At 37.7% G+C, this 26,710-nt stretch overlaps 1 protein-coding gene across 9 annotated transcripts in view; it reads right to left on the bottom strand.

Moving 5' to 3' along the window:
• LOC130916723 (membrane-associated guanylate kinase, WW and PDZ domain-containing protein 2-like) overlaps positions 1 to 26,710 on the bottom strand; it is a 368,356-nt gene that overhangs the window by 12,170 nt on the left and 329,476 nt on the right. For 2 of the 9 annotated variants that reach the window (XM_057837639.1, XM_057837645.1), the window contains exons 13-20: positions 25,997 to 26,386; positions 20,857 to 21,049; positions 20,558 to 20,779; positions 18,113 to 18,298; positions 17,687 to 17,999; positions 9,778 to 9,997; positions 4,491 to 4,649; positions 527 to 665 (exon numbers count right to left, since the gene is read on the bottom strand). In XM_057837639.1, the coding sequence (XP_057693622.1) occupies positions 527 to 665; positions 4,491 to 4,649; positions 9,778 to 9,997; positions 17,687 to 17,999; positions 18,113 to 18,298; positions 20,558 to 20,779; positions 20,857 to 21,049; positions 25,997 to 26,386 (1,822 nt within the window). Of the gene's footprint in view, positions 1 to 81; positions 171 to 526; positions 666 to 4,490; positions 4,650 to 9,777; positions 9,998 to 17,686; positions 18,000 to 18,112; positions 18,299 to 20,557; positions 20,780 to 20,856; positions 21,050 to 25,996; positions 26,387 to 26,710 lie in introns of all 9 variants that reach the window. The other 7 variants (XM_057837648.1, XM_057837642.1, XM_057837643.1 and 4 more) reach the window with 7 other exon arrangements.

The raw sequence follows: 26,710 nt of genomic DNA, 5'->3' as shown, positions 1-26,710 counted from the left end.
ACCATGCAAAAATACACACAGCTGCACATGAATCAACACGGCAACAAGAAGAAAAGAGAAGACATGCGATTTTGCACAAACCGTGTCTTTAGAGTGGCCCATTAGGAAGAAATAGGGGGAGCTTAGTGTGTCACCTTTCATGCACATGGACAGGTTGGAAGGTACCATTCCTGAGGGAAGGCAATTAAAAGCCTATAGGCCAGTTGTTTGACTTCAAGCGGAAACATGTTACAGAGACACGATTAAAGACAGCAGAAGCTCATGATGTGAAGAGTAACACATGGTTAATATGCTTGTTAATGTACTCCGGAGTAAAAAGCATCTATGTTGGAAACTAAGGGAAATTCAGCTTTTGCTGAACTAAATTTGACCTTCCCTTGAACGGTTTAAAAGCTTAGAGGTCAAATCAAGTTCATCTCTAAAAGTCATTTTAAATCCAACACTCAAAATCCCACTGTTTTTGTGAGTACTGTAAAAGTGGGAAAGAATTGTGAGTAAGACGGGAACTATTCCAAACAACACCTACCGTATTCAGGCACCTGTCCTGTTCCTCTTTTTAGCAGCAGTCGGACCCTCCGGCCCCCCGCTTTGATGAGCTCGATGGCCCGGGCGTGCGTCATGTCCCGAGTGCTGTCTCCGTTTATCTCTATGATTTGATCCCCGACCTAAAAACTCAAGTACAGTAAATGTGAAACATTTGATTCAATGTTTTTACCTGGGTCATTCCAGAAGTGGAGGATATTTCACATTGCACCCTTCAAATTTTAAATAATATACGCACACAATAATATAATAATAATAAAACTTGTCCTGAGACTAAATCTTCGACAAAAACTTTTAAGAATGCTTGAAAATATATTTAAAATGATCAAATAAGTCTAAACTGTACGAACTGTTCTAATGATCAAATAAGTCTAACCTGTACGAACTGTTCTTCTAACTTTGGGAACATTTGTTCCCACAGTTAAACATAATATTTCAAAGAAGAATTATTGCAGGCATACAACTTTTTATCATAGTAGAAAAAAGCAGTGGAGCATGATATGCTGGATTTGTGATGATCAAACAGTATCCCAAAAGAACGGTACAGCAAATTTGAATCGGTGTTGCCATTTTTCATATTTTTATGAATTAGTTAGCATTCATACAATGTCTCACTCCTGTTATGCATACGACCCGAAAAAGACAAAAAAAGATACTTGAATTTTACTCGAAGTTCACTCAAAGATGCCTATATCACTTTAATGTATTTAAAGTGTGCCCCTCACTCTGGATTGAAAAATGCAGTTAAAAACAAAATAATGACTTAAAAAAAAAAAAAAAAAAAAAAAAAAAAAAAAATATATATATATATATATATATATATATATATATATATATATATATATATATATATATTAGGGCTGTCAAACTATTAAAATTTTTAATCGAGTTAATTACATCTTAAAAATTTATTAATCGTAATTAATCGCAATTAATCGCAATTCAATCCATCTATAAAATATGCCATATTTTTCTGTAAATTATTGTTGGAATGGAAAGATAAGACACAAGATGGATATATATATATTCAACATGCGGTACATAAGGACTGTATTTGTTTATTATAACAATAAATCAACAAGATGGCATTAACATTATTAACATTCTGTTAAAGCGATCCATGGATAGAAAGAATTGTAGTTCTTAAAAGATAAATGTTAGTACAAGTTATAGAAATTTTACATCAAAACCCCTCTTAATGTTTTCGTTTTAATAAAATTTGTAAATTTTTCAATCAAAAAATAAACTAGTAGCCCGCCATTGTTGATGTCAATAATTACTTACACAATGCTCATGGGTGCTGAAACCTATAAGATCAGTCGCACCCAAGCACCAGCAGAGGGCAGCAAAACTCCACAAAACACAATTAACAAGTGAGCATTTCACTATACTGTCATTTAAATCTGTCTGAGCGGGGCATATGCGTTAATTGCGTCAAATATTTTAACGTGGTTAATTAAAAAAAATAATTACCGCCCGTTAACGCGATAATTTTGACAGCCCTAATATATATATATATATATATATATATATATATATATATATATTATATAATGCAGACCCATAGAAATGTTGTCCAGTCAATACACACACACAGTAGGCTATGTGCCAACTAAACATTTTTATAAATTACTATAACGACAATTGTCCTTGACAAATTGTTATTCCCATTCAATTTATATTCTCATTCAATGTTCTAGATTACACACAAACAATAACTGAAGTAAACTGACAAACTATTCAACCAGCATGTTTCCAAACATAGCAGTTCAAAACTACTTTTCCCATAGTGCCTAGCATGGTTTAGCTTACTGATAGCTAGCTGAGGCAAAAATCAAACTTTGCTACAAAAGTTTACAATCATCGGCAGGGCAACGATGCGACACCAAATGGGATTTTACAGTCAAAGCTCCGACAGAAGTCAACAGTAGCCATTATTTACGTATTTATCGTTAAAAACTTAACAACTGGGCAGGCGTTGTGGCCAAATCGTCAACCCAGTAGATGGCGGTAATGCCTCATGATAGGGATAAACTGCCAACAATAACAAGAAGAACTACTCCTTCCCTCCCCTCTAGTAGGAGCCATGTCAACTGCTGCCACCCAGCGGCCGGAGGGATTCTCTTCAAATTGGTCCCATGAAAAATAATAAAAACCGGACATTTTTATGAATTTATAAAACCCGCCCAGACGACGAGGATACTACGTGAAAGTAGGACTTGTCCGGGCAAAAGAGGACGTTTGGTCACCCTAAGATAAGTTAGTGTGTCCTCTTGATCAGCAGTAACAGCTAGCTAAAATGCTAGTTTCTACTCCTGAGAAAAAGCTAGAATTTGTAATCCTTTTACAAATGTCTACAGCAAATTTGGATCCTTGCTATTTTTTAAAACATTTTATGAAATTGTTAGCCTTGATTCAATGTCTCACTCCTGTTATACACATGGCCAGAATAAGACGTTAAAAAAAACTTTACTCCTCTACATAAGTTAGTTTCTCCTCTTGATCCGCGGTAACAGCTAGCTAAAATGCTAAAATCTACTACTGAGGAAAAGCCAGAATTTGCAATCTTTTTACAAATGGCTACAGCAAATTTGCATCCTCGCTGCTATTTTTTAAAAATCATGTTATTGTGATTATGCCAAATATTGTATATAATCATAGTAATAATGCATTGGACTTATATACAGGTAGTCTTTGGGTTACGACGTTACCCGACTTACGTGATTTCGACTTTACGATGCCTGAGTCTCGTTTTTAAATTTTTTTTTTTTTTTAATGTTGACTTTTGTTTTGTGATGCACGCTTTTATTTTGGCGCAGGAAGCGTAGAGCATGTAGTAGTTCCGCACGCGAGCGCATGTTCACAGCGAGAGCGGCCGAGTGACAGAGAGGTGACAGCCTGCGTGCACATTTGTTGCTTGTGAAGCATCCAGAGGCGACAGCTGTATGTAACCGCCTTTGGGCTGTTAATTGTGCGTTTTTAATTGTGGTCGAATACTTGGGGCGAGTTCAAGTGTTTTTAATGATGTGCGGACGCTAACTAATACATGCTAATCGCTTGTTTTTGCTGTAACAGCAGCTACGCAAGTTTGAATTTCTGTTATTGAAGATGAAACTGATTTAATTTCATTTTATTTTAGTTTCATTCTGAAAGTGTTGATGTCATGAGCAGCTGAATAAAGTCAGCAAACCACACGCCGTGTATGACATCGTCATTTCGGAGCTTAGCTTAAGGTCTAGTTAGGACTTAGCTCCAACGTCTTGGCGAGGACAGTGACATATAATTCAATTTTCTGAAAAGTTTTTTATTTAGAGGGTGTTTAGAGGTACTTAAAGGGTTATTTCAGTTTCACTGGTTAAATCGCCAGCGCAGGAATAGAACTCGTTTGTAAACCGGGGACTCACTGTAGTGATTTTTTGGACACTGAAAGACGCTTTCACGCCGCACTCGACAGTGCTAAGCGACTATTGTATCCACAGCTGCTCTGGGGCAGTCTGACAGAAGCGAGGCAGTCGATTTGCGCCATCAGCTTTTCTGACCATCATCGACCACTCATTCTCACACTACTTTCACATAGGCAAGTTGGGTTGAGTATCTTACTCAAGGAGACAACAAGGTGGAACAGGGGGAAGCTGGAATCGAAACTCCGATCCTTGCCAAGCCTCCAATGAGTGAATGACATGCTCAACCAACCATTCAACCACCTGCGCCACCGTCGCCCTTGTAAAATATTAACTGTGCTGTAATAAAAATTCTACCATTGATCAGTAAATGGACTTCAACACGCCTTTCATAGATTATTATCTATGATTGATGAATATTTAGCAGAAAATCAGAAGTGGAGCCTTATCTTTCAAGAATTTTGAAGCCAAAATATCTTACAATTCTGGAATGACCTATCATAAAAATGTTATTCGAATGCCATATTTTTCATTAAAACTGCCCACCCTCATCCTCCCGTTTCGTATAGCAGGCCCGTCCTCCGCCAGACGCAATACAAACAGGTCCATCTTGTACTCTCTGCCCCCTCGAATACTGAAACCGAAACCTTTGGAGCTTTTCTCCAGCTCCACAGTGAAGTAATCATAGTCCTGCAGAGGAGGGATCTGCAAAAGAATAATGGAAAAAGAGCTACTCATAAAAACACAAAATGAACAACTTTAAGTGAAGCCCGCACACAATTACAGTATTGTGGGTATACAATTATGTACAATGTCAAAAATAAAATTTTCTATTAGTCAAGATTTGAAATTGATATAAATTCATAAGTGCTCTTGACTCATTGGCTGCCATTGACAGCGCTAGACGTCCAATCCATTTTGACTGGCAGCGATTATTCCGAGGAAAAAAATCAAACAGGACAAAAAATAATAATTCAGAGTTAAAATGGATTGGTCGTCTATGGCAGTCAATTAGTTGAGAAAAAAAAAAAGATTTTACTTAACTTGAATTCAAAATAGATTTTTTTTTTACTTAACCCCCTCAGACCTAAGCATGCTGCAGAAGGACATGATGTCTCTAAACCAATAAATACACCGAATTTAGTTGGTAATGCATCTTCTGGGAAATGATTGGATCAAACTACTGATCGAATTCAAATCATGAGGTTTGGCCCGCCCTCTGTGAAAATGGCTGCCCAAACGCAACTTCAAAAAGGGTAACGTAAAGTGCTCATTTCTCATTAAAAAACAAAGATTAACATTAAAAATAACCAATAAAAGTCTTGAAAATAAAGAAAACACACGAATAAGAAGGTGTGTCCAAACTTTTGGTCTGTACTCTGTATTTTAAATATACATATCACATACATACTATACAGTATACAGTCTTGTGAAAAAAGTAGGACACCCCATTGACACCCCATTTAATATTCAGGTCTTTATTAAGAAATGTTCACATATCAATGAATGATCTTATTTATCTTATTATTGATTCTTATTTATCTTATTTCTATACTTAAGTCCTGGTCTTTGTCTACATTAGGGATGTCCCGATCCAGGTTTTTGCACTTCCCATCCGATACCGATATTGTTTTGCACATCCGATCCGATACAGGCCAATACCGACCTATCTGAGCATGTGTTAAAGTTTAAAGTTATTTAGCCTCCTTACTCAGTTGTCAGACTCATTTTGAAAAGGTTTTAGTACTCTTGAGAACAACTAGTCAGCTGAATTAGGTGAGTTTGAATAACACACAACGGTTGGTAACAAGAAACTGACCTGTTTATTCAGTGACAAACACAAAACATTATAAATAACAAACAGAAATGGCATAGTCAGTCAGTAAAACGTGCAAATAATATTGTAAACTGTCTTAAAAAAGCAAAACACACCAACAATCTCAGTGGAAAATCCCACAAATCCCCCAAGCTATTAGATGCTTTTAATGTTTTGTGCATTAGTTACAAAAACTGTATAAAAAGCCTCTCAGGTTTAAATAAACGACTATTTCAGTATCAAGTTAACATTTTGAAACAGTAAATAAAATACTCAAGTCCCCATTCAGTATCAGCAGCTTCGAACTACATTCAATTCATTTAATTTTGCGAATCAACTGCTAAAAGTTGTTAAAATTGCTCCCGTTATTCCATAATTTCCCTTCTGTCTATTTTCGACATGTGAAAGTTTTAAAACTGTTTTGAAGATAGATTCAAGTCAAGATTTTGCCGATTTAGGAGTATTTTAGATAAAAAGTTAATTAGGTTCACTTGGAAGGTTCACAACAGCCTACGAGGGAAGTCTCCTGCTTTAAAATGGCGGCTGTTTACTAACGCATCTGGTTTTCAATACTTCAATGTTGCTAACGCAGTCGAGTCTGTCCTTTTGCATCTAGTTCTATATACATATGATATCTATTATCTCCAGTAAAACGATGTTGACGTAGTTTGTAGCGGCTGTCAGCAGCAGTCAGGTATTCTTGGGTTTTTTATCCAGCGGCATGAGTTGAGCTAAAGCCGTGCGTTGAGCATTGGCATTACCCGGGTCTATGACAAGCATTATGTTTACTTTCGGGACGCAATGCGGTCAGTTTCTCATTGCGTCCCGAAGACCGCGCTGTGTATTAGTTCCGCTTTACTTGACATATTTCAATAATCGCAATTTGGATGTTTGTGAATCGTTCTCGAATCTTCCACGGCCGAATGGCTCAAGGATGTAATGACGGCTGGGCATGTTGTACCGTGGTTCTAAGTGTTGGATAGTGCGTCTTTACTCACGAGAGATAATGGCTCGTCACCCAGAATGAATTCTTCGGCAATGACCATTGTTATTCCCTGGGCTTTGGGACTGTCCAGTGCCAGTTTGTCACGCATAGCAAAAGTTTCTGTCAGTGTTAGTTGCGTAGGACCTTTCTTTTTGTCTTCGGTTTTCTTAACATACTCCTCATATTGTTTGTGGTGGTATTTCGCTAAATGCTTGATTAGGTTGGTTGTATTAAAACTTCTTACAGCTTTACCACTACGCCTGACTTTATTGTGGCATATGTTGCACTCTGCCTCTTCGTCTTTGTCGTCCTTTAAGGTGAAAAGATCCCACACAGCTGACATTTTTACCGATAAAGTCTCTCGGTAAATTGGGAGACGGTATTGTGTAGTGTGTTGAAGGTGTGCCGTAAAATGCGGACCGGATTTTAGGGAAACCGAAGCAAAAACGGGAATGGATTATGTAAATCGGTGCGCTGGAAAACTCGGACCGGATTGAAAAAAAAAATGGATCGGAAGTCTGGATCGGAATTTTTCCGTGTTCCGATCCGATACCGGTGCGCATTTTTTTGCCCATATCGGCCTCCGATCCGATCCAAATATCGGATCGGGACATTTCTAGTCTACATTGGCTCTGGCAAACTTCAGTCTGGCCTTCATGTTCTTCTTGGAGAGCAAAAGTATCCTCCTTGCACACCTCCCAGACGGCCAGACCTGGGCATGTTAGCAGTTGTTTTGAATGTCCTCCACTTGTAGACTATTTTCCAGACAGTGGAATGGCTGATTTCATATTCTTTTCAGATATTTTGTAATTGCTTCCCAGACTCATAAGCGTCTACAATCTTCTTTTTGAAGGCCTCAGACAGCTCCTTTGATCTCACCTTGGTGTTTTCTCTAACTTCAACTGTCAGGGGCACACCAAACTAAATATGAGGTTTAAATTAGGCAAGCGTCCTTCAAAACACTGGGTAATGATATTCCAATAATGTGCACCTGATGTGGTACCCCTGTGTGTGATTTTAGCTATTTTAAGAGGGATTGAATGTGGGGGTGTCCTAATTTATTCCTCAACAGAAATGGCATTTATTTAAAATTAAATTTTACAGAAAGTTATTAAAAAATATTTTTTACAGTTTTAATTGTTTACTTCTATTACCTGAATCTCTCAAGATTGTTAAAATTGATATTAAATATTAGGGCTGTCAATATTATCGCGTTAACGGGCGGTAATTAATTTTTTTAATTAATCACGTTAAAATATTTGATGCAATTAACGCACATGCCCCGCTCAGATTAAAATGACAGCAAAGTGCAATGTCCACCTGTTACTTGTGTTTTTTTTGGAGTTTTGTCACTCTCTGCTGGCGCTTGGGTGCGACTGATTTTATGGGCTTCAGCACCCATGATCATTGTGTAATTATTGACATCAACAATGGCGGGCTACTAGTTTATTTTCTGATTGAAAATTTTACATATTTTATTAAAACGAAAACATTGAGGGGTTTTAATATAAAATTTCTATAACTTGTACTAACATTTTTCTTTTAAGAACTACAAGTCTTTCTATCCATGGATCGCTTTAACAGAATGTTAATAATGTTAATGCCATCTTGTTGATTAATTGTTATAACAAATACAGTACTTATGTACCGTATGTTGAATGTATATATCCATCTTGTGTCTTATCTTTCCATTCCAACAATAATTTACAGAAAAATATGGCATATTTTATAGATGGTTTGAATTGCGATTAATTACGATTAATTAATTTTTAAGCTGTGATTATGTCGATTAAAAATTTTAATCGTTTGACAGCCCTATTAAATATCCATATGACCAAATATGTTGGAAAACACACAGGCTTCCATAGGGTAATTTTTTCACATGACTCTATATATTCATTTATAAATGTATTTAGTCAATGAAAATAATATAAAAAAATAATATATTGATTTATAAATAATAATAAAATTAAATCATAATTTATCGTATTAAAATATAGCTTTTATATTCACAAAGTGAATCACTTGCCCTAAAAAAGGTTAGAATTTTTAGTTCAATTTACTTGATTGAAGATGAGTTTACTTTAAATGTTAAGTTCAAACTACTTACCTGAGGTCCAGTTTACTTAAAATGTTGAGTTTAGAGCATTAACTTGATTGTTTTTACATTTTCCATCAAAACTTGAATAAAGTCAAGTAAAATTGGTTTACTTGAAACTTTTATTTATTTGTTTTTTAAATTTTTTTAGGGCTGTCAAATGATTAAATTTTTTAATCGAGTTAATCACAGCTTAAAAATTAATTAATCGTAATTCAAACCATCTATAAAATATGCCATATTTTTCTGTAAATTATTGTTGGAATGGAAAGATGAGGCACTAGACGGATATATACATTTAACATACTATACATAAGTACTGTATTTGTTTATTATAACAATAAATCAACAAGATGGCATTAACATTAACATTCTGTCAAAGCGATCCATGGATAGAAAGACTTGTAGTTCTTAAAAGATAAATGTTAGTACAAGTCATAGAAATTTTATATTAAAACCCCTCTTAATGTTTTCATTTTAATAAAATTTGTAAAAATTTCAATCAAAAAATAAATTAGTCGCTCGCCATTGTTGATGTCAATAATTACACCATGCTCATGGTGCTGAAACCCATAAAATCAGTTGCACCCAAGCGCCAGCAGAGGGCGACAAAACACCAAAAAACACAAGTAACAAGTGGACATGACACTGTGCTGTCAGTTTAATCTGTTTGAGCGGAGCATGTGCGTTAACTACGTCAAATATTTTAACGTGATTAATCAAAAAAATTAATTACCGCCCGTTAACGCGATAATTTTGACAGCCCTAATTTTTAAAAACTCATTCACTTCCATTGAAGGCGATAGACGTCCAGTACATTACTGAGAAGGTTGCATGCGATCATTCACAAAATAGATTGGACGTCTATCGCCGTCAATGGCACTGACACGTGATCACAAATAGGGGTGTGTAGACTTTTGAACAATTTCGGTACCTGTGTTCTAAACTCTGCAGCGATCCCCAGCGGGAACTGAGCAGCTGCCGTGTGCTGTCTGAAGTCCAGCAGTCCGGGCGGGTGCCGGTAGTCCAGCGTCGGCGGCTGCCGGTAATCGGTCACCGGCGGGTGCCGGTAGTCTACGGGTGGTTGCCTGTAATCAGTGAAGGGAGGATGGCGGAAGTCAGGTTTCACATCCTGTCTGGCTTTAACCTCAGACCTGTGAGGAGGGAAAAAGCAACACAATCTGAGAGAGTTTTGTTTGGTGGGCCGTCCTTTTATGGTTTTACAAAAAAGGAAGAACGAGCAGGGTGTTCAGTGCTCCCTGCTGACATGTAGGTCAAGTCCCCATTGTGATGAGTGTGTGTGTGTAAAGTACAGGTCACTAAAAAAAATCTTTTGAAAGTTTCATCAAGCTCTCACTTGTGAAATGGGAAGAAAGCCACAGCTGGGTTAGAGTGCTACACACACACACGCGTGGACGCATACAACTGTCACTGATTGCTTGGATTCGTGCATTATACAAGAGATACCTCGAGGTGAATTATTCAGTGTCACCGACTGGATGAGCCGGGTGGTGGAACTCGGGGAAAGTTGGATAAGAGTCGGGATCTGCTACATAAGCGGGCTGGCAAAGTATTCAGCAGATCTGCAACTATTTTCAGTTGGGGGCTACATTTTTTGTTTGGGGAAACTGTGATTAATGGCTAGATAGATGAAAAATGATTTGATCTTATTTGTTTTCAGTATTAATTATATTACATTGTTAACAAACAACACAAAAACCAAGTTTATAATAAAAAAAAAAAAAAAAATAGTGAAACAACTAGAGATCGGCCAGTATGACAAAAAATTTAGAGATATATCGCAAGGGCGTAGGTTTGCATAGGGATGGTAGCAGGGGCGAAAGTGGCTTGAATTTCTTGCCGGAACTCTCCGACGTGAAGGTCGCCACGGAGCCAGAAATTGTATTAATTAATTAGTTAATTGTTAAAATTAATTTATTTATATATTTTCATTTGGGGGGGGGGGGGGGGGGGGTTTCAAACCTCCTAAAACTACTGAAATGCAAAGAAAACTGTTTTGGCAGTTATTTCTATAACACATACAAAACTGATTTTCATTCAAAATTGCATTTTTTCAATGATTTGCCAACTAAACAGCAACAACCCCAACCTCCATCTCCTAATTTTTATTTTCCCTCATTTCCTAACATACTAAATGCCAAATCTCAATTTTAACTACATTAAGAACATAGGATGTATATTAAAATTGAAGTTAATGTAAACATTTACTTTTGCTTTCTCTCTTTCTTTCTTTTTTTTTTTTAAATAATAAAGATATAAGTAGCATAATTCAGAAAAATAAGTACAAATGACTTATATCATGCAGAGTGAAATGGAATATATTTTGAAGATCGCGCAAACATTGACTTTTTTAAATCATAAGGAAATGAATAAGTACCCTAACATAAATGAACAAATAAAAGTTCAAAGTGCACTTTGACAGCTAACATGTTCTGAACCTCCCAATCAGAGCAAATAAAACTAAATATGATAAGCCTCCTCAACTCTTTCTTTGCTCTTAAAGATTTGGTGTCCTCATCCATCCTCAAACTCTGATAACTGCAGCAGCTGGGGAAACCTCCATGCCGTCCGTGGAATAAAGTAAAGGAAACGGATTACACTACACAAGCACTTTATTATGCCTGTTGTTAACACTTTTGTATGTAAATCTGATTTTAGTAGTTAGAGGAAATGCATGTCTGGCAGCTTAGCATTTTTTTTTTTTTTTACATAGCGTTTTGATAGTTGCCGTCATATTTTTGGAATCAAAGCACCATGTACCAGAACAGCATTCCGGCTCTGAATCTTATACCGGAACTGCGTTCCTGACCGTTCTGGCCCACTTTCAACAATGGATGGTAGGGACATAACACTAACAAACTTTTCAGGCAACGCAAATTGTCCCCACCAACTCTTTAAGCAGCCCTATATGCATTATATAAGTTCAGTTATACAGATAATTTTGATGGTCTTCCCATATGTTGTAAGGATATAATTGACCCTATCATTATTAAGTGAATTATTTTCATTATGTTCGAACTTACTTACATTTACCCCTTTTCATTTGCTGAATTGATCCTCAAACGCACGTTTGATTGGCTGATGACTTGGCCAACCTCCAACACACACACCCACACTCACACAGCCCCGACAGAAATACATGCCGACAACATGCCGCTTGCTCCACCCCCTTTGAAAGGAGGGATATAAGATTTTTTTCAGCCAGCAGCAGTCACAGTAGGTAATTTAACAAGACACCAATGTTGTGGAGGTGGAAACACACCACTAATTTTGCTACAAAAATCTGACCTGCATCAGAGTTAGCATAACATTAAACTGTGAACTTGCTAACTTGCAAAACCTGAGTAGGAAACTGCTTAGAGAGAAATGTCCTTCTCTTTGTCTTCTACTGTTAACATTAATTAAACTGTGAGAAATGTAGGGAACGCTGCTGGAAACTATAGAACCAGACAAGCATGAGGAAGAAGCTGCTTAGAGAGACAGGTGTTAAATAACCTCATATGTTGCTCACACAACACAACATAATCATAATTAATGATGTACATTTAATAAAAAAATTAAAAAAATAAAGTTTTTGGGGGATGCCGCGAACTACCCACACTAGCGTTGCGATCGACTGGTCGATCTCGATCGATGTAATGAGCACAACCTGATTTAGCATGTGAATTAATTAGGGCTGTCAAACGATTAAATGTTTTAATCGAGTTAATCACAGCTTAAAGATTAAATAATCATAATTAATTGCAATTCAAACTCTAAAATCCTGTATGCCATATTTTTCTGTAAATTATTGTTGGAATGGAAAGATAAGACAAAAGACGGACATAAACATTCAAAATACTGTACATAAGTTCTGTATTTAAATTTTTTTTTTTATTATTCTTTATTGTTTATTATAACAATAAATCCACAAGATGGCATTAACATTCTTTCTGTTAAAGGGATCCACGGATAGAAAGACTTGTAGTTAGTTCTTAAAAGATAAATTTGTGTGCAAGTTATAGTAATTTTATATTAAAACCCCTCTAAATGTTTTCGTTTTAGTAAAATTTGTAATTTTCAATCAAAAAATAAACTCATACCTCTCCATTGTTGACGTCGCTGAGCATGACGTCACATGGGCTCCCTGTCGTTCTTCCACAGTGTCTTTAACTACGTAAGGTAGTGATTGAAATACACCACAAGGTGTCAATGGCAAGTTTTAAATGAATTAGAGATCTAGCCAAGGCAAAGTCTGAGTACGTTTTATGTATATTTTGCATAGCTATTTTGATTGGGAATGCCAGTTCTCTGCATTGAGCGCTTTTCTTATGTGAACATTATTTTTTTGAGAGATAGGAATATTATTTGTTCCGCCCAAATGCATGATGGGAAGTTGGGCGACCATGACTGTCAGTAGTGGCTGCAAATGGTATACAATATGTTCTGCGTTGTGTTCAATTAAGCGTGTTAAGAAAACGATCATCTCCTGCTTCGCCCAAATGCATGATGGGAAGGTGGGCAACCATGACTGGTAGAAGTGGCTGCCAAAAATTAAGCCAATAAAAGGCGCGGTCCAATGAAAGCCTGTGTCCACTCGCATTTAAAACGGGGTCATTGTAAACTGTTTGAGGCAACGCATGAACAGGTCATTTCGTACATGCGTTAATTGCATCAAATATTTTAACGTGATTAATTAAAAAAATTAATTACCGCCTGTTAACGTGATAAATTTGACAGCCCTAATTAAAACCTTCTTAATGTTTTCGTTTTAATACAATTTGTAAAACTTTCAATTAAAAAAAAAATCCTGCCGTTCTTCCACAGTGTATTTAACTACGTAAGGTAGTGATTGAAGTACACCACAAGGTATCAATGTCGAGTTTGAAATTACTTAGAAATCAAGCCAATTAGTGTGTTTTGCCCCTCGACTGACACTGTAGTTCCCTGTTTACTGGTCCATCCACGTTATTTGAGTGCTGGCTTCACAACGTACGAAACCTCTAATAGTTTGTATATTGTGACTAAATATTGCCGTCCAGTGTATTTGTGAGCTAAAGGAAATGTTTTTTTTTTTTTTTTTAAATGTATTTATTTATTTTCCCTTCAGGCATGACGAATCCAAACAAACATACAGCATTTATATGTGTTTACAATTAATTCAACCCGAAAAGAAAAGGGCTGACGGGAGAAGCCGAAGCTTATTGAAACCCGTCCCCAGTATACCATATAGGACGCAGAAAATATCGAATATCAGTTTTTGACATTCAGATTTTGTAGTGATTACAAGTTTAAAAAAAAATATATATATTTATTTTTTTGTTTTTTTATTTATTTATTATTTTTTGTTTGAATAGAGTTTGACCAAAGTCTGAGTGAGTTTTATGTGTATTTTGCATATCTATTTTGATTGGGAATGAACATTATTTTTTTAGAGGGATAGGAATATTATTTTTGTTGTGATTTCACTAAATGATACTTATGTTTGTTGAGAAGGAGTTGCCGAAGCTTATGCCAATAAACGGCGCGGTCCAATGAATGCCTGTGTCCACTCGCCTTTCTCTGTCTCCGAGCTCTCAATGTGCAAAAAAACGGCGTCATTGTAATCTGTTTGTGATTAATTTAAAAAATTAATTACCGCCCGTTAACGCAATAAATTCGACAGCACTGAAATTAATTTGTTTCATATTCGTGAGAAATGTAGCCATGACCCCCGCTCACCCAATCTGTTTGGTCTTATTAATGTCCCATCCCGGGCAAAAAGTGAACATGCAGGTTATGCTGTTACATCGTCCCTACCAATGTTGAGACCAAGCGGACGCCCTTTATCATGATCCTTTTTGGGCTGGATTGGCCAGTCACTTATTTTGCCCAGAATTTTTAAAAGGGCTTCACAAAACAAAACAAAACAAGACAAAACAAAACAAAACAAAACAAAAAAAACAGTTAACAATCAGTAAACATTATCGAGAAAAAAACCCCACTTTATTACGAAAAATTTTAAAGAGTTAAAATGAATAATCTAAACCCTGAAAATCATTGTGGAAGAAAAAAATAAACTTTTTTGATGCTCATTCTTATTTTCCTCTAAAAATATGAATACAGTAGACTGAATAAGCACTCTTCCTCTGATGACATTAACATTTAGTCAGAACCTTAAATTTTTAAAACTGGTTTACGTAAGGTTTCCTGATCTATAATACAAAAAGGTCCATTTTTGTTCAAAGTTAGTTTTAGCCATTTTACCTTGCATTCTGAATTATCTTTACATTTTTCCACATCAGATTGACCCATTTAAGTTCAAATTTAATCAAACGTATTTACTCTCCGTCGTAGAAGACCAGAAGCTGCACAGAAATCGGCATCGGGCCATCCCTACTCCTTAATCCTTTGTAGGATACTCTTTAACTAATTGGCTGCCCTTGACAGTGCTAGATGTCCAATTCATTTTGACACGGAGGGTCCCAGTCAAAATGAATTGGACGTCTACTGTCGTCCATTGCACTGAAACATGTGCATTCAAAGGCAGTCCTTCCAAGTTTAAATTGATTGGACGTATATTGTTTCCACAGCAGGCAATGAGTTAAATACTATGAAATTTAAAAAAAAATCTAATCTAAAGCGTTATTGGCCATAATCAGAGTACAGTATTTCAGTTTTTATTCATTTAAATGTTACTTTTGTCTACATTTTATTGATTAATAATTGTATTTGGCGGAAAACACAGACAAGACTGAAAAAGCAGGCTCTGCTCTTGCAACCCTCTTTAAAATAAACTGCTGTATTTTAAGCCAAAAGAACTGTTGTGTTTGATAGAACAATATGTCTATACGCTGCCATAGCAGATTAATTGTGATTAAGTCCCCAAACTATTTTTAATTTTTCTGTTTTACCCTGGAAACTCTCGTTTACGGACGTCGTGCAACCACTTTTGTTTCAACCCAGCCATAAGAACAAGGTAAGTAATTCGATTTTTTATTCAAAATGCCTGTCATTTTTAGTTTAGAATCATTAATCGATGTCTAGTATTTCGTTTGGAAAAAAAAAAAAAAAACGACTTAAAAAAATTATTCACTCGCATATTTTTAACTTTTAAACAAATTACCTCACAATGAAAAAAAATGGTGTCTGTAAATAAGTCACGGATATCTACCTAATAACTATTGCTTGATTGTAATTTTTTTTTGTTACTGACACATTTTCCCCAATATGTTAGATGATAATCGATCCAAACATAGAAAAAAAAAAAAAAAAACTTTAAAAGGGTAAATATATGAAAAAGAAAATCTCGACCACTCCTCGATGTCTGCGATTTCTGCATCGCAACCCTTGCTGTATGACCATGTTTCACCCATAAAATCCCCCCAAAATCCGGCTTTGGCCATTCACAGCTGTGTCTTGCCACTCGGTGATACATGCCACATGGGAGTTTGGCGGTAAGTGCGTGACAATATCTCGTTCAAATCATGGCGTCTTTAATTGTGCTCTTTCATGCTCTTACCTCCAGTGAGGGTTTTGCTGTATAAGATTTTTTTTTTTTTAATGCCCTCCTGTTCAAAATTCTTCTTCCCCCAGAAAATTGAGATTTTAAGATTTCCAATGATGTATCACAGATGCATTTCGGACAATTTTGAAATTTGGCAAAATTGGGGGTCTAAGAGCAGAACTTCAAGTCACCTGAGTGTTTTTTCTGCCATATATAAAAATTAGGGCTGTCAAAATTATCGCGTTAACAGGCGGTAATTGTTTTTTTAAAATTAATCACGTTAAAATATTTGACGCAATTAACACAAATGCCCCGCTCAAATGCCAACTTGTTACTTGTGTTTTTTGGAGTTTTGTCACCCTCTGCTGGCTCTTGTGTGCGTGATTTTATGGGCTTAAGCACCCATGAGCATGGTGTAATTATTGACATCAACAATGACGGACTACTAGTTTATTTTTTGATTGAAAATTTTACAAATTTCACTAAAACGAAAACTTTAAGAGTGGTTTTAATATTAAATTTCTATAACTTGTATTAACATTTATCTTTTATGAACTACAAGTCTTTCTATCCATGGATCGCCTTAACAGAATGTTAATAATGTTAATGCCATCTTGTTGATTTATTGTTATAATAAACAAATACAGTACTTATGTACCGTATGTTGAATGTTTATATCCATCTTGTGTCTTATCTTTCCATTCCAACAATAATTTACAGTAAAATATGGCATATTTTATAGATGGTTTGAATTGCGATTAATTACGATTAATTACGATCAATTAATTTTTAAGCTTTTAATCGTTTGACAGCCCTAATAAAAATACGATCATGATTGATAAAAAGTAAAATAACATCATAATTGAGGGGTCTACCTAGGGTTATGTCATTAAAAAAAAAAAAAAAAAAAAACACTTTCCTGACAAAGGGTTCTTTGGTGGGAAAACAACATTAAATGACTTGCCCACCAAGCATCCAACTCATGCACATGTTCTTGTCAGTCAAATTCTCTTTTTTCCTCATGTTTGGTGACATAGTGGCAATTCTAATTTATAGTCCTTTACACATAGAAACCTATGAGCCAAATTGCTTTACTTTGGGATTCAGAATAAACAACAGAATAAACATTTTCTAGTCCGTCTTATACAGTAGAAAACGCAGCATTTAATATCAAGTTTACTCTTTTAAGTGCTCCTGGATTTTAGAGTTAAGCCCACAAGAGGCGTTAAGCTTATCAAAGCTACAAGCGACAAATTTGTATCGCCCTCGTTGCATAAATACTCATCTGCTTTTATTTTTGAGGGTCTTAAGGTGCGCTAGACAGGGAAGCCCAGCTGGCCGGATTATTCCGTCATACCTTCCGTCGTGTAGATAGAGCTGCGGCGGGAGTCCAGAAGGATGGCTGACGGGGCTCTGCTGCGTCCCTGCCGGCGCCGGGTGCGATGCCGCGGGTGCCGGAGGACAAATGAGGATTTGGCCGGTCTGGGCTGGCGTCTGAGCCTGCTGCATGGACACTTGGCCGGTCTGAAGAGCCATTTGACCCGGCTGTGGGGCCGTCTGACCGGGCAGCGGGGCGCCGCCTTGGCTTGTCGGGGCTACGGGCGTGGGCTGGGTGCCATGTTTCTGGGTCATGGGGCTCTGCTTCTCTGAGCCAGGGCCAGACTGGGAGCCTGTAGGGGAGGCTTAGTAATCATCATCTCATTCACTAACCCCTGATTAGTACATAGGAATATTTATATAACGAAATATATTGCTCATTCTTCTGTCAAATGAAAACACTTGCCTTCCTCTGGTATGATATGCAGTGTGACTGTGAGGCCGGCGTCTTTGATGAGCTTGACGATGTCGGCGTGCGGCATGCTGATGATGGACTGGCCGTTTACCGCCAAGATCCGGTCGCCCACTTTTAGTTTGCCGCATCGGTCTGCAGGGCTGCCCTCAATTATACGTCCGATTTTATGGGGCACAGCTAGAAAAAGAGGAAACAAGTGCCATTACAAACAAGTACGGTAAATATACAAACACGCAAGGTTGGATGTTGGTGTATTGTCGTTTTACCATATTTATAGCATTAACTGTAATTTGATAATGACCAAGTTTAGTGTATACAGGTTGGACAGATACTAGAGGTCAGGGGTCCCCAAACTACGGCCCGCGGGTACGGATACAGCCCTCCTCCACATTTGGTCCGGCCCCTGAACAATATATATATATATATATATATATATATATATATATATATATATATATATATATATTTTTTTTTTTTCCTCAATAGTGTTATTTATTTCCTGGCTTTTTTCTGTGAAGAACCCAGAGAGGGTTATTTGGTTATTATCTATTTAATTAATAGTGTTATTATTATTCTCAAGTTCAAAAATAGACCCTTAGGTAGACATTTGTAAAATTACCCAAAAATAAGGAGAGAAGACGCTCAGTTTTCTTGGCCAAGGAGAGCAAAGAGGGACCAGACAGAGAAATGCTAGATTACGCTGTATAGTCACCAAAATTGATCTAAGGAAAAAACCCTCCTTGCTCTTTTTATTAGGGGTTTGTCCTAACACAGAAGGGTGCCGCCCTGAAGGGAGGGGGAAAGCAAGCTGGAGACACCCATGTGATTTTGGTCGGCTATATGTGAGCATGTAGGTGGAACTAACTAAATACACGTGTGTAAGCAAGGGCACAGGTAAAGTGGTCAAAATGACCCAGACACTTCAGTTATGCAACGCTGCGGCCATGGAAAATGTCCTTGAATGGAAAATTGTCCTCGAAGGTCTAGAAGAAAGTCTAGACGCCAGGGGCTGAAGATGTCCCGGAAGGTCTAGTTACGCAATGATGCGGCCATGAAGCAAGGCAGTTGTCATCCCGACCCTCTTTACTCTTTGTAACACTTAAACATTATACTACAACCTAGTATAGCAAGCAATAATCATTTACTGGTTATATCAATAAGAAAAAATATGGCAATATGTATTATGTATGTATTAGGTATGTATGAGCACAAGCAAATATTCAATCAATCAAGCAAATATTCAATCAACCCTCGATAATTAACTCAACAATTATATTATATTATATTACATTATATTATTTACTTTTGTTCTGTGAAGAATCCAGAAAGGGTTATTTGATTGTGGCTTTCTAAAAACAATACATTTTTACATTTAAGCACTCCTGCAATCGTCACACCTTTTGTTACAAACTGACCCCGGCCCCTCATCAGAGAAGGGAAAAGTTATTTGGCCCTCAAAGTAAAAAGTTTGGGGACCCCTGCAGTAGGTAGATAGGTTGGTAGATACAGGGGCTTGACAAAGTTTTTTTGTTGTTGTTGCAGTTTGAATGTTAAAGATAGGGATGTCCCAATCACATCTTTTTGCACCCTAGTCAGTCACCTGATTTTCGGAATCTGCCGATACCCTCTCTCTCTAGCGAACCACAGAAGGGCCTGGACGTGTACTGGCTTCAGCAGGGGGGACACGTCTGGCAGTGCAGGATTTGAGTCCGTGGCGGCGCAATGTGTTACTGATAGTAGCCTTTGTTACTGTGGTCCCAGCTCTCTGTAGGTCATTCACTAGGTCCCCCTGTGTGGTTCTGGGATTTTTGCTCACCGTTCTTGTTATCATTTTGACGCCACGGGGTGAGATCTTGCATGGAGCCCCAGATCGAGGGAGATTATCAGTGGTCTTGTATGTCTTCCATTTTCTAATAATTGCTCCCACAGTTGATTTCTTTACACCAAGCGTTTTACCTATTGCCGATTCAGTCTTTCCAGCCTGGTGCAGGTCTACAATTTTGTCTCTGGTGTGCTTCGACAGCTCTTTCGTCTTGGACACAGTGGAGTTTGGAGTGTTACTGACTGAAGTTGTGGACAGGTGTCTTTTATACCGATAATGAGTTAAAACAGGTGCCATTAAGACAGGTAACGAGTGGATTCTCGTTAGACCGCGTTAGAAGACATTAGACCTCTTTGACAGCCAGAAATCTTGCTTCTTTGTAGGTGACCAAATACTTATTTTCCACAATCATTTAGAAATAAATTCTTTAAAAATCAAACAATGTTTTTTTTTTTTTTTTTTTTTTCCCACATTCTGTCTTTCATGGTTGAGGTTGACCCATGTTGACAGTTACAGACCTCTCTAATCTTTTCAAGTAGGAGAACTTGCACAATTGGTAGTTGACTAAATACTTATTTGCCCCACTGTAGGTGATTGGTAGTAGATCATCTTACTTATGATGGCGGCGTTCTCCGGCCTGTTGAGGGAGCTGATGATGACAAATCCGAAGCCTTCGTTCTCCTTGCGCTGAATGAGAACGTCACTGGTGTGCAACGCTGAGCCCTCCGAGGTCACGGTCACCGCGGCGGCGCCCGGCGACAAGGCGTCGTTGCGGGGCGAGCTGTGCTGAGTGGACACTAAACTGGGGCTTCGACCATTGACGGGGCACACTTCGCCTGGAAGAACCGCATTCAATAATCAATTTCCGGCACTTTAAAAGTGAGCCTTTCCAAATCCGAACAGCGATTCTAACCTGGCATGTGGAGCCTCCTCCTCACGGTCAAACTGACTTGGCCGTTGCGAGCGGCGGCGTGCATTAAGTCGATGACGTACTTGTGCGGCTTCCCGGCCACCACGTTTTTATCCACCGAGATGAGCTCGTCCCCCGGCCGCAGCCGCCCGTCGCGCTCGGCGGGGGTGTTCTCGATGATGGCGCCGATCACAATCTGTTTAAGGGGGTTCAAGGACGAAGGTGACATTAAATGAGTATTTTTCTGATGACATTTACGCAAGCACCTGTAGTTTTAGTTAACCCTTTGATTGCCGTTGAAAGAAAATAGTATTTTTGCTAAAATGACAATCGATAATCATATACATTCTTACTTCTATTGTTTTAGTATAAAATAAAATATTATTAGAACCATAGTGTAATCAACAATAAAATACATCTAAAATATGAATGCATGAGAAGGAATGTTTGTGTGGGCCCTTTATGCAGGCAATGAATGACTAAAGCCCCTTTCACACACAGTAAATTCCCGTGTAAAGTGACTCGGGATTTCATCGTGTCATTGCTTTCACGCAAGGAGAGCTATCCCGGGAATGACGTGGGTTGGACACTTTGACAGAGTGTCGCTGGTGTGATTTTATAACCCGGACATTACATCATTTTTGGTCGGCATCGGCCGACACCGGTTGTAGGAGTGTTCCCGACATCATTCCTGTTCGTCAGAGGTTGTCACTTCTCAGGATGCTGCTAGAGTGGGACTCTGGGCCCAGTTTTTTCCCCTCTGTTTGTCTGACAGTTTTCATTGTTGTTCTCGTTATTTTTTTGTTTACTGTTCTTGACCTGGATTATATGGTCTACTTTGTTGAAAGTCGTTGTTAGAGCTTTTCTTTGGATTATCAAAGTTAGTGTTCTTGGAGTCCGATAGTGGTTACAAAAACATGAACGCACGGCGTTTGGCTAAGAGTTCAAATGCCAACACCATTGATGGCGACAGACTTCTAATCTATTTTGACTGGGAGAGGCTGGCAGTGAATGATCGCTGGCAGCCCTCCCAGTCAAAATGGATTGGACGTCGAATCACCGTCAATGGCCCTGAACCATGATCATTCATTCTTGAGGTTTCAAAATTAATGTATGAATTGAATACTAATCTGAACCCGTTATAAAAATAATGGATACATTTAGGAATAACAACAGTAGATGGGCGCTTTGCATTGCAAATCAGATGTTTAATAATGCCTGCAAAAGGAAGCAATTGTCAGAGGATTACAAAATTTGAAACCTTTTTTTCAAATTTGTAAAAAAAGAAAAAAAAAAAAAATATGTGCAATAAGCGCTCTAATAATCTATAATTAGGGTTGTTCCGATCGTGTTTTTTTGCTCCCAATCCGATCCCGATCGTTTTAGTTTGAGTATCTGCCGATCCCGATATTTCCCGATTGCTTTTTTTTTGCTCCCAATTCAATTCCAATCATTCCCGATAATTTTTCCCGATCATATACATTTTGGCAATGCATTAAGAAAAAAATGAATAAAACTCGGACGAATATATACATTCAACATACAGTACATAAGTACTGTATTTGTTTATTATGACAATAAATCCTCAAGATGGCATTTACATTATTAACATTCTTTCTGTAAGAGGGATCCACGGATAGAAAGACTTGTAATCCTTAAAGGATAAATGTGACTTTGTATATTGTGACTAAATATTGCCATCTAGTGTATTTGTTGAGCTTTCAGTAAATGTTACTGTAGCCATTTAACTTCTGCCCAAATGCATGATGGGAAGTGCAACCATGACTGTGCGTTGTGGTACCAATTGACATATCTTCTCTGCGTTGGGAAATAACATAGGGTGTTAAGAAAAAGATCAACTACTACCTTTCTTTCCCACATTGCTTCCCACGATGTTTCTAATTGATGAGAGAGGGAATGTAAGCCTTTAGCCAATTAAAAAAAGGCTCCAAAGGCTGTCAAAATTCACTCTACTCAGTTTACGCTGCCTTGCAGCTCTATATATAGGTAAAACAGAGCCATTATAGATTGAACGCGACAATGCGTGAGTGGGTCGTGCAGCGCATGCGTTAATTGCGATAAATATTGTAACGTGATAAATGTAAAAAATATTAATTCTCGCCCCTACCATAAGCTTAAACTAAAGACTCTGGGAGAGTGTAACACATTATGTCTTTAACGTTAAATACAATTTTAAAACGATTTAATTAAAATATATATATACAGTGGTACCTCTACATACGATCACTTCGACACACGATCTTTTCGACATCCGACGTAAAATTTGAGCCGCCATTTGTTTCTACATCCGACGAGTTGCTCGAAATACGACGACATGACAGCACTGCAAACGAACGCACGGTGGATTTTCTTGTGTGAGAAATCAACACAGTTTTCAAAAAAAGTTGATACAGTTGGAGAAACAAGGAAAAAAGTGATGCTTACCTTTGAAATGAAGATGCAAGTTATAGAAAAATATGAGCTTGGGGTGCGTGTCCCTGAACTGGCTCAACAATACAGCTCCGTGGTCCTCTTCCGACCACCGTTCGCCACTATTTATAAGTTAAGGTGAAAATTATCATTGTGGTAACATTGCCAAGGAAATCGCCAGCTTCGTCACGTTTTTATCATTTATTTAAGAACTTATCCAACACAAAACGCCCATTAAGCAGTTGACTGCTCTCAAGAAAACGAAAGTATTATCTCTACCGCACCGACCTATCTCACTTCGCGGTGCGTTCAGGGACAGTAAAAAGCCTGAACTGGCTCAACAATACAGCTCCGTGGTCCTCTTCCGACCACCGTTCGCCACTATTTATAAGTTAAGGTGAAAATTATCATTGTGGTAACATTGCCAAGGAAATCGCCAGCTTCGTCACGTTTTTATCATTAATTTAAGAACTTATCCAACACAAAACGCCCATTGTCTTAAGCAGTTGACTGCTCTCAAGAAAACGAAAGTATTATCTCTACCGCACCGACCTATCTTACTTCGCGGTGCGTTCAGGGACAGTAAAAAGTGTCCGCCATATTAGAATCCGATTCGTTACATTATTTACAGGAATAATTATTAATTATTCTTCTTATTATTATATTATTCTGAATTATTTATTTATAACTTATTTGTTTTTCTATGTTTAATTGCCATTTGTAACAGTGCCAGCAGTATTTATTAAGAATTTAGTATATGTTTTTAGGCTTTGGAACGAATTAATGGAATTATAATGTATTCCTATGGGAAAATCCTGCTCGACATACGACCATTTCGACTTACAAACAAGGTCCTGGAACGAATTAAATTCGTATGTAGAGGTACCACTGTATATTAAAAAAAGGCATGTCCGATATTTTCTTTGCCGATTCCGATACTTTGAAAATGACTTGATCGGACCCAATCGATCGGCATCCCGATCGATCGGGACATCTCTATCTATAACCCTTGCTAAATCCTGTTTTTATTTTCTCATGGAACCTGCAGATGCATGAGTTGACTTGCATCCATTATTTTTTTTCTAAAGAAAGACATTTCAAAATTCTGTATTAGTCTCAAATCATGAAATTCTAAGTATCAAATGTGATACATTTGGCAAGAAGGAGTTAAATGGTCAAAATTCATTAAAAGTTAGCCTCTCACTTTTTTCTTTCTTGGGGGTGCATCAGTTTTCTGATGTGACTTTACTGACCAAACCTGCGACCAAATCATAATCAATTTATGGAGAGGAAAAAACCCCAAAACGAACTATTGTGAAATGAATGTTTAGATCCAGCTGTTGTATGAGTAACTTGTAATTTACAAGTAGTTGAAGCTAAACCAGCTTTTGTAGTTTACTGTATAGTAAAGCAACACTAGGTAACTTTTGTCGTAAAATCATGATCTCCTGGTCGCCTGCAGATGGATCAAACGACATTTCTGTTTACATCGGCTGCGTGAAGGATGAATAGTAATGAGGTAATTAATCCAGTTGACGCTAAACAATAGCGTATTAAGATGTCGATAATAAGAAACGTTTGACTTTGTACCGTATTTCCTCACCGGCCCCCCTTCAACTATTCAAACTAGGAACTATTTTCTCTACTTGAGGGCAGTCCTGCTCTTTGGATGAATGATGTTTCGTTACTGTAATTTTTTCCCTCAGAATTCAATGGTTTTTTTTCTCGCTTAATGTGGGTATGTAATGGGTTATTGTACAGTTCAGTATAATAACAGCAGTTGGTATAGTTAATTGTAATGAGGAATAAAAAATAATAATAAAAAAATCAAACATCTTAAGCAGTTACTCACAATGTTACTCATTACTTGAGTATTCTTTTCACCAAATACTTTTTACTTTGAGTATATTTTTGGATGACTACTTCTACTTGAGTAATATTTTTTAAGTATCGCTACTCTTATTTGAGTAAAATTTTTGGCTACTCTACCCAGCTCTGGATATATAAATACCAACATACATTAGTCTGCAAAAACTCATAAATAAGATGCATTGGATTATAAGCCGGAGGTGTCCGCATTTTATTTTGGGCTATTTAAAATGAAATACATTAGTTTGCAAAAATCCATAAATAAGACACACTGGACTGTAATCTGCAGCAAAACTGGGAAAGCAGCAGTGGCTAATAGTCCGAAAATTACGTTAGTAGTCAGTGGCACTGTTTTCAAATCTGATTATTCACTGCCAGGTTAAGTGAGCATTAAAGGGACAGACAACTTCTTTAACATATGCATCCCAGGTAAAGATTATTCATCAATAAATGGTAAAAACATAGAATTTCATTTTCCTGACGTGTAATAGAAGAGAAAGTGGCAACCCTATATGCTGGAACTATTTTAGCCAATCAAATGCAAGTACAACAGATTGCCTGCCCCTCTTCTGACATCATTAATATTCATTATCACATGCACCTCTCCTTAATTCTATCAGTGTTTATGAGCGTAGGTATAACTGACATCACAAAATGTTTGCGCTCCTAAGCGGCGTCATTTTTTTGCGTTTAAAAATGATTTCCTCAATTTGCAGAGATTGAAAAAATTCTGAGTAACCGTTTGTCACATTAAGGTTAATATACTCCGTGTTTGTCCCTTTAAGACGATGTAAAGGTGTATAATATTTAAGTATGCGTGAGGTCCAGCCCGTCCCATACGAGCCTTGTCACGGGCGTCCGGACTCACAGCCTGCACGGCCTCGTCTCCCCCCAGGATGCGGAAGCCGAAGCCGGTCTTCTCCCTCAGCAGGTGCACCTCCACCTCTTCGTATTCCGGACCTGATACACACATTACAGCATTGACCCAGCTGCGCATTCGATCGGCCGCCCCCTGTGCTCCCCTTGATTCAACAAACTCACGTCGACTCTCATAGAGCGCTCTGGACTTTTCGTAAAGGTCATAGGGATCCGGTTTGTTCAGGTCGAAGCCTTCGGTGGAGTCCGGCACGGATGTGCGGTGTTGCGGCTGGTTAGGGAAGGGCGTACCCGGAGGCAGGACGGGACCGGACAGGTTAGCCTGGGGGCTCCCATGCGGGTCCCACTGGTCGGGTAACTGCATAGGTAATGGTAGAAGATTAATGTATGTTACTGGATTTAAAAGAAGTTCAAGGCACTGTGACATTCTGGACAGTTGGAAGCTATAATTCACATAGCACTAGAGGAATCTATATTACCACTAATGGCTTTGGTACCACAATTTGAAAACCACTGATTTACTGCTTTAATTCATAAAAATCAGTTGATTGATTTGTCTGTTTAAAATCAATTACTCAAGCAATATTTTGATGAATAATCAACCTTTTTCATGTGTGTTATTCAATCATTTCTTAACAAATAGTGAATGGTATCAACATTATAATTACATATAGTATATAAT

The sequence above is a fragment of the Corythoichthys intestinalis genome, chromosome 5 (assembly GCF_030265065.1).
Source record: "Corythoichthys intestinalis isolate RoL2023-P3 chromosome 5, ASM3026506v1, whole genome shotgun sequence".
Taxonomy (NCBI): Eukaryota; Metazoa; Chordata; class Actinopteri; order Syngnathiformes; family Syngnathidae; genus Corythoichthys; species Corythoichthys intestinalis.
This window is presented reverse-complemented; position numbering and strand designations above follow the sequence as displayed.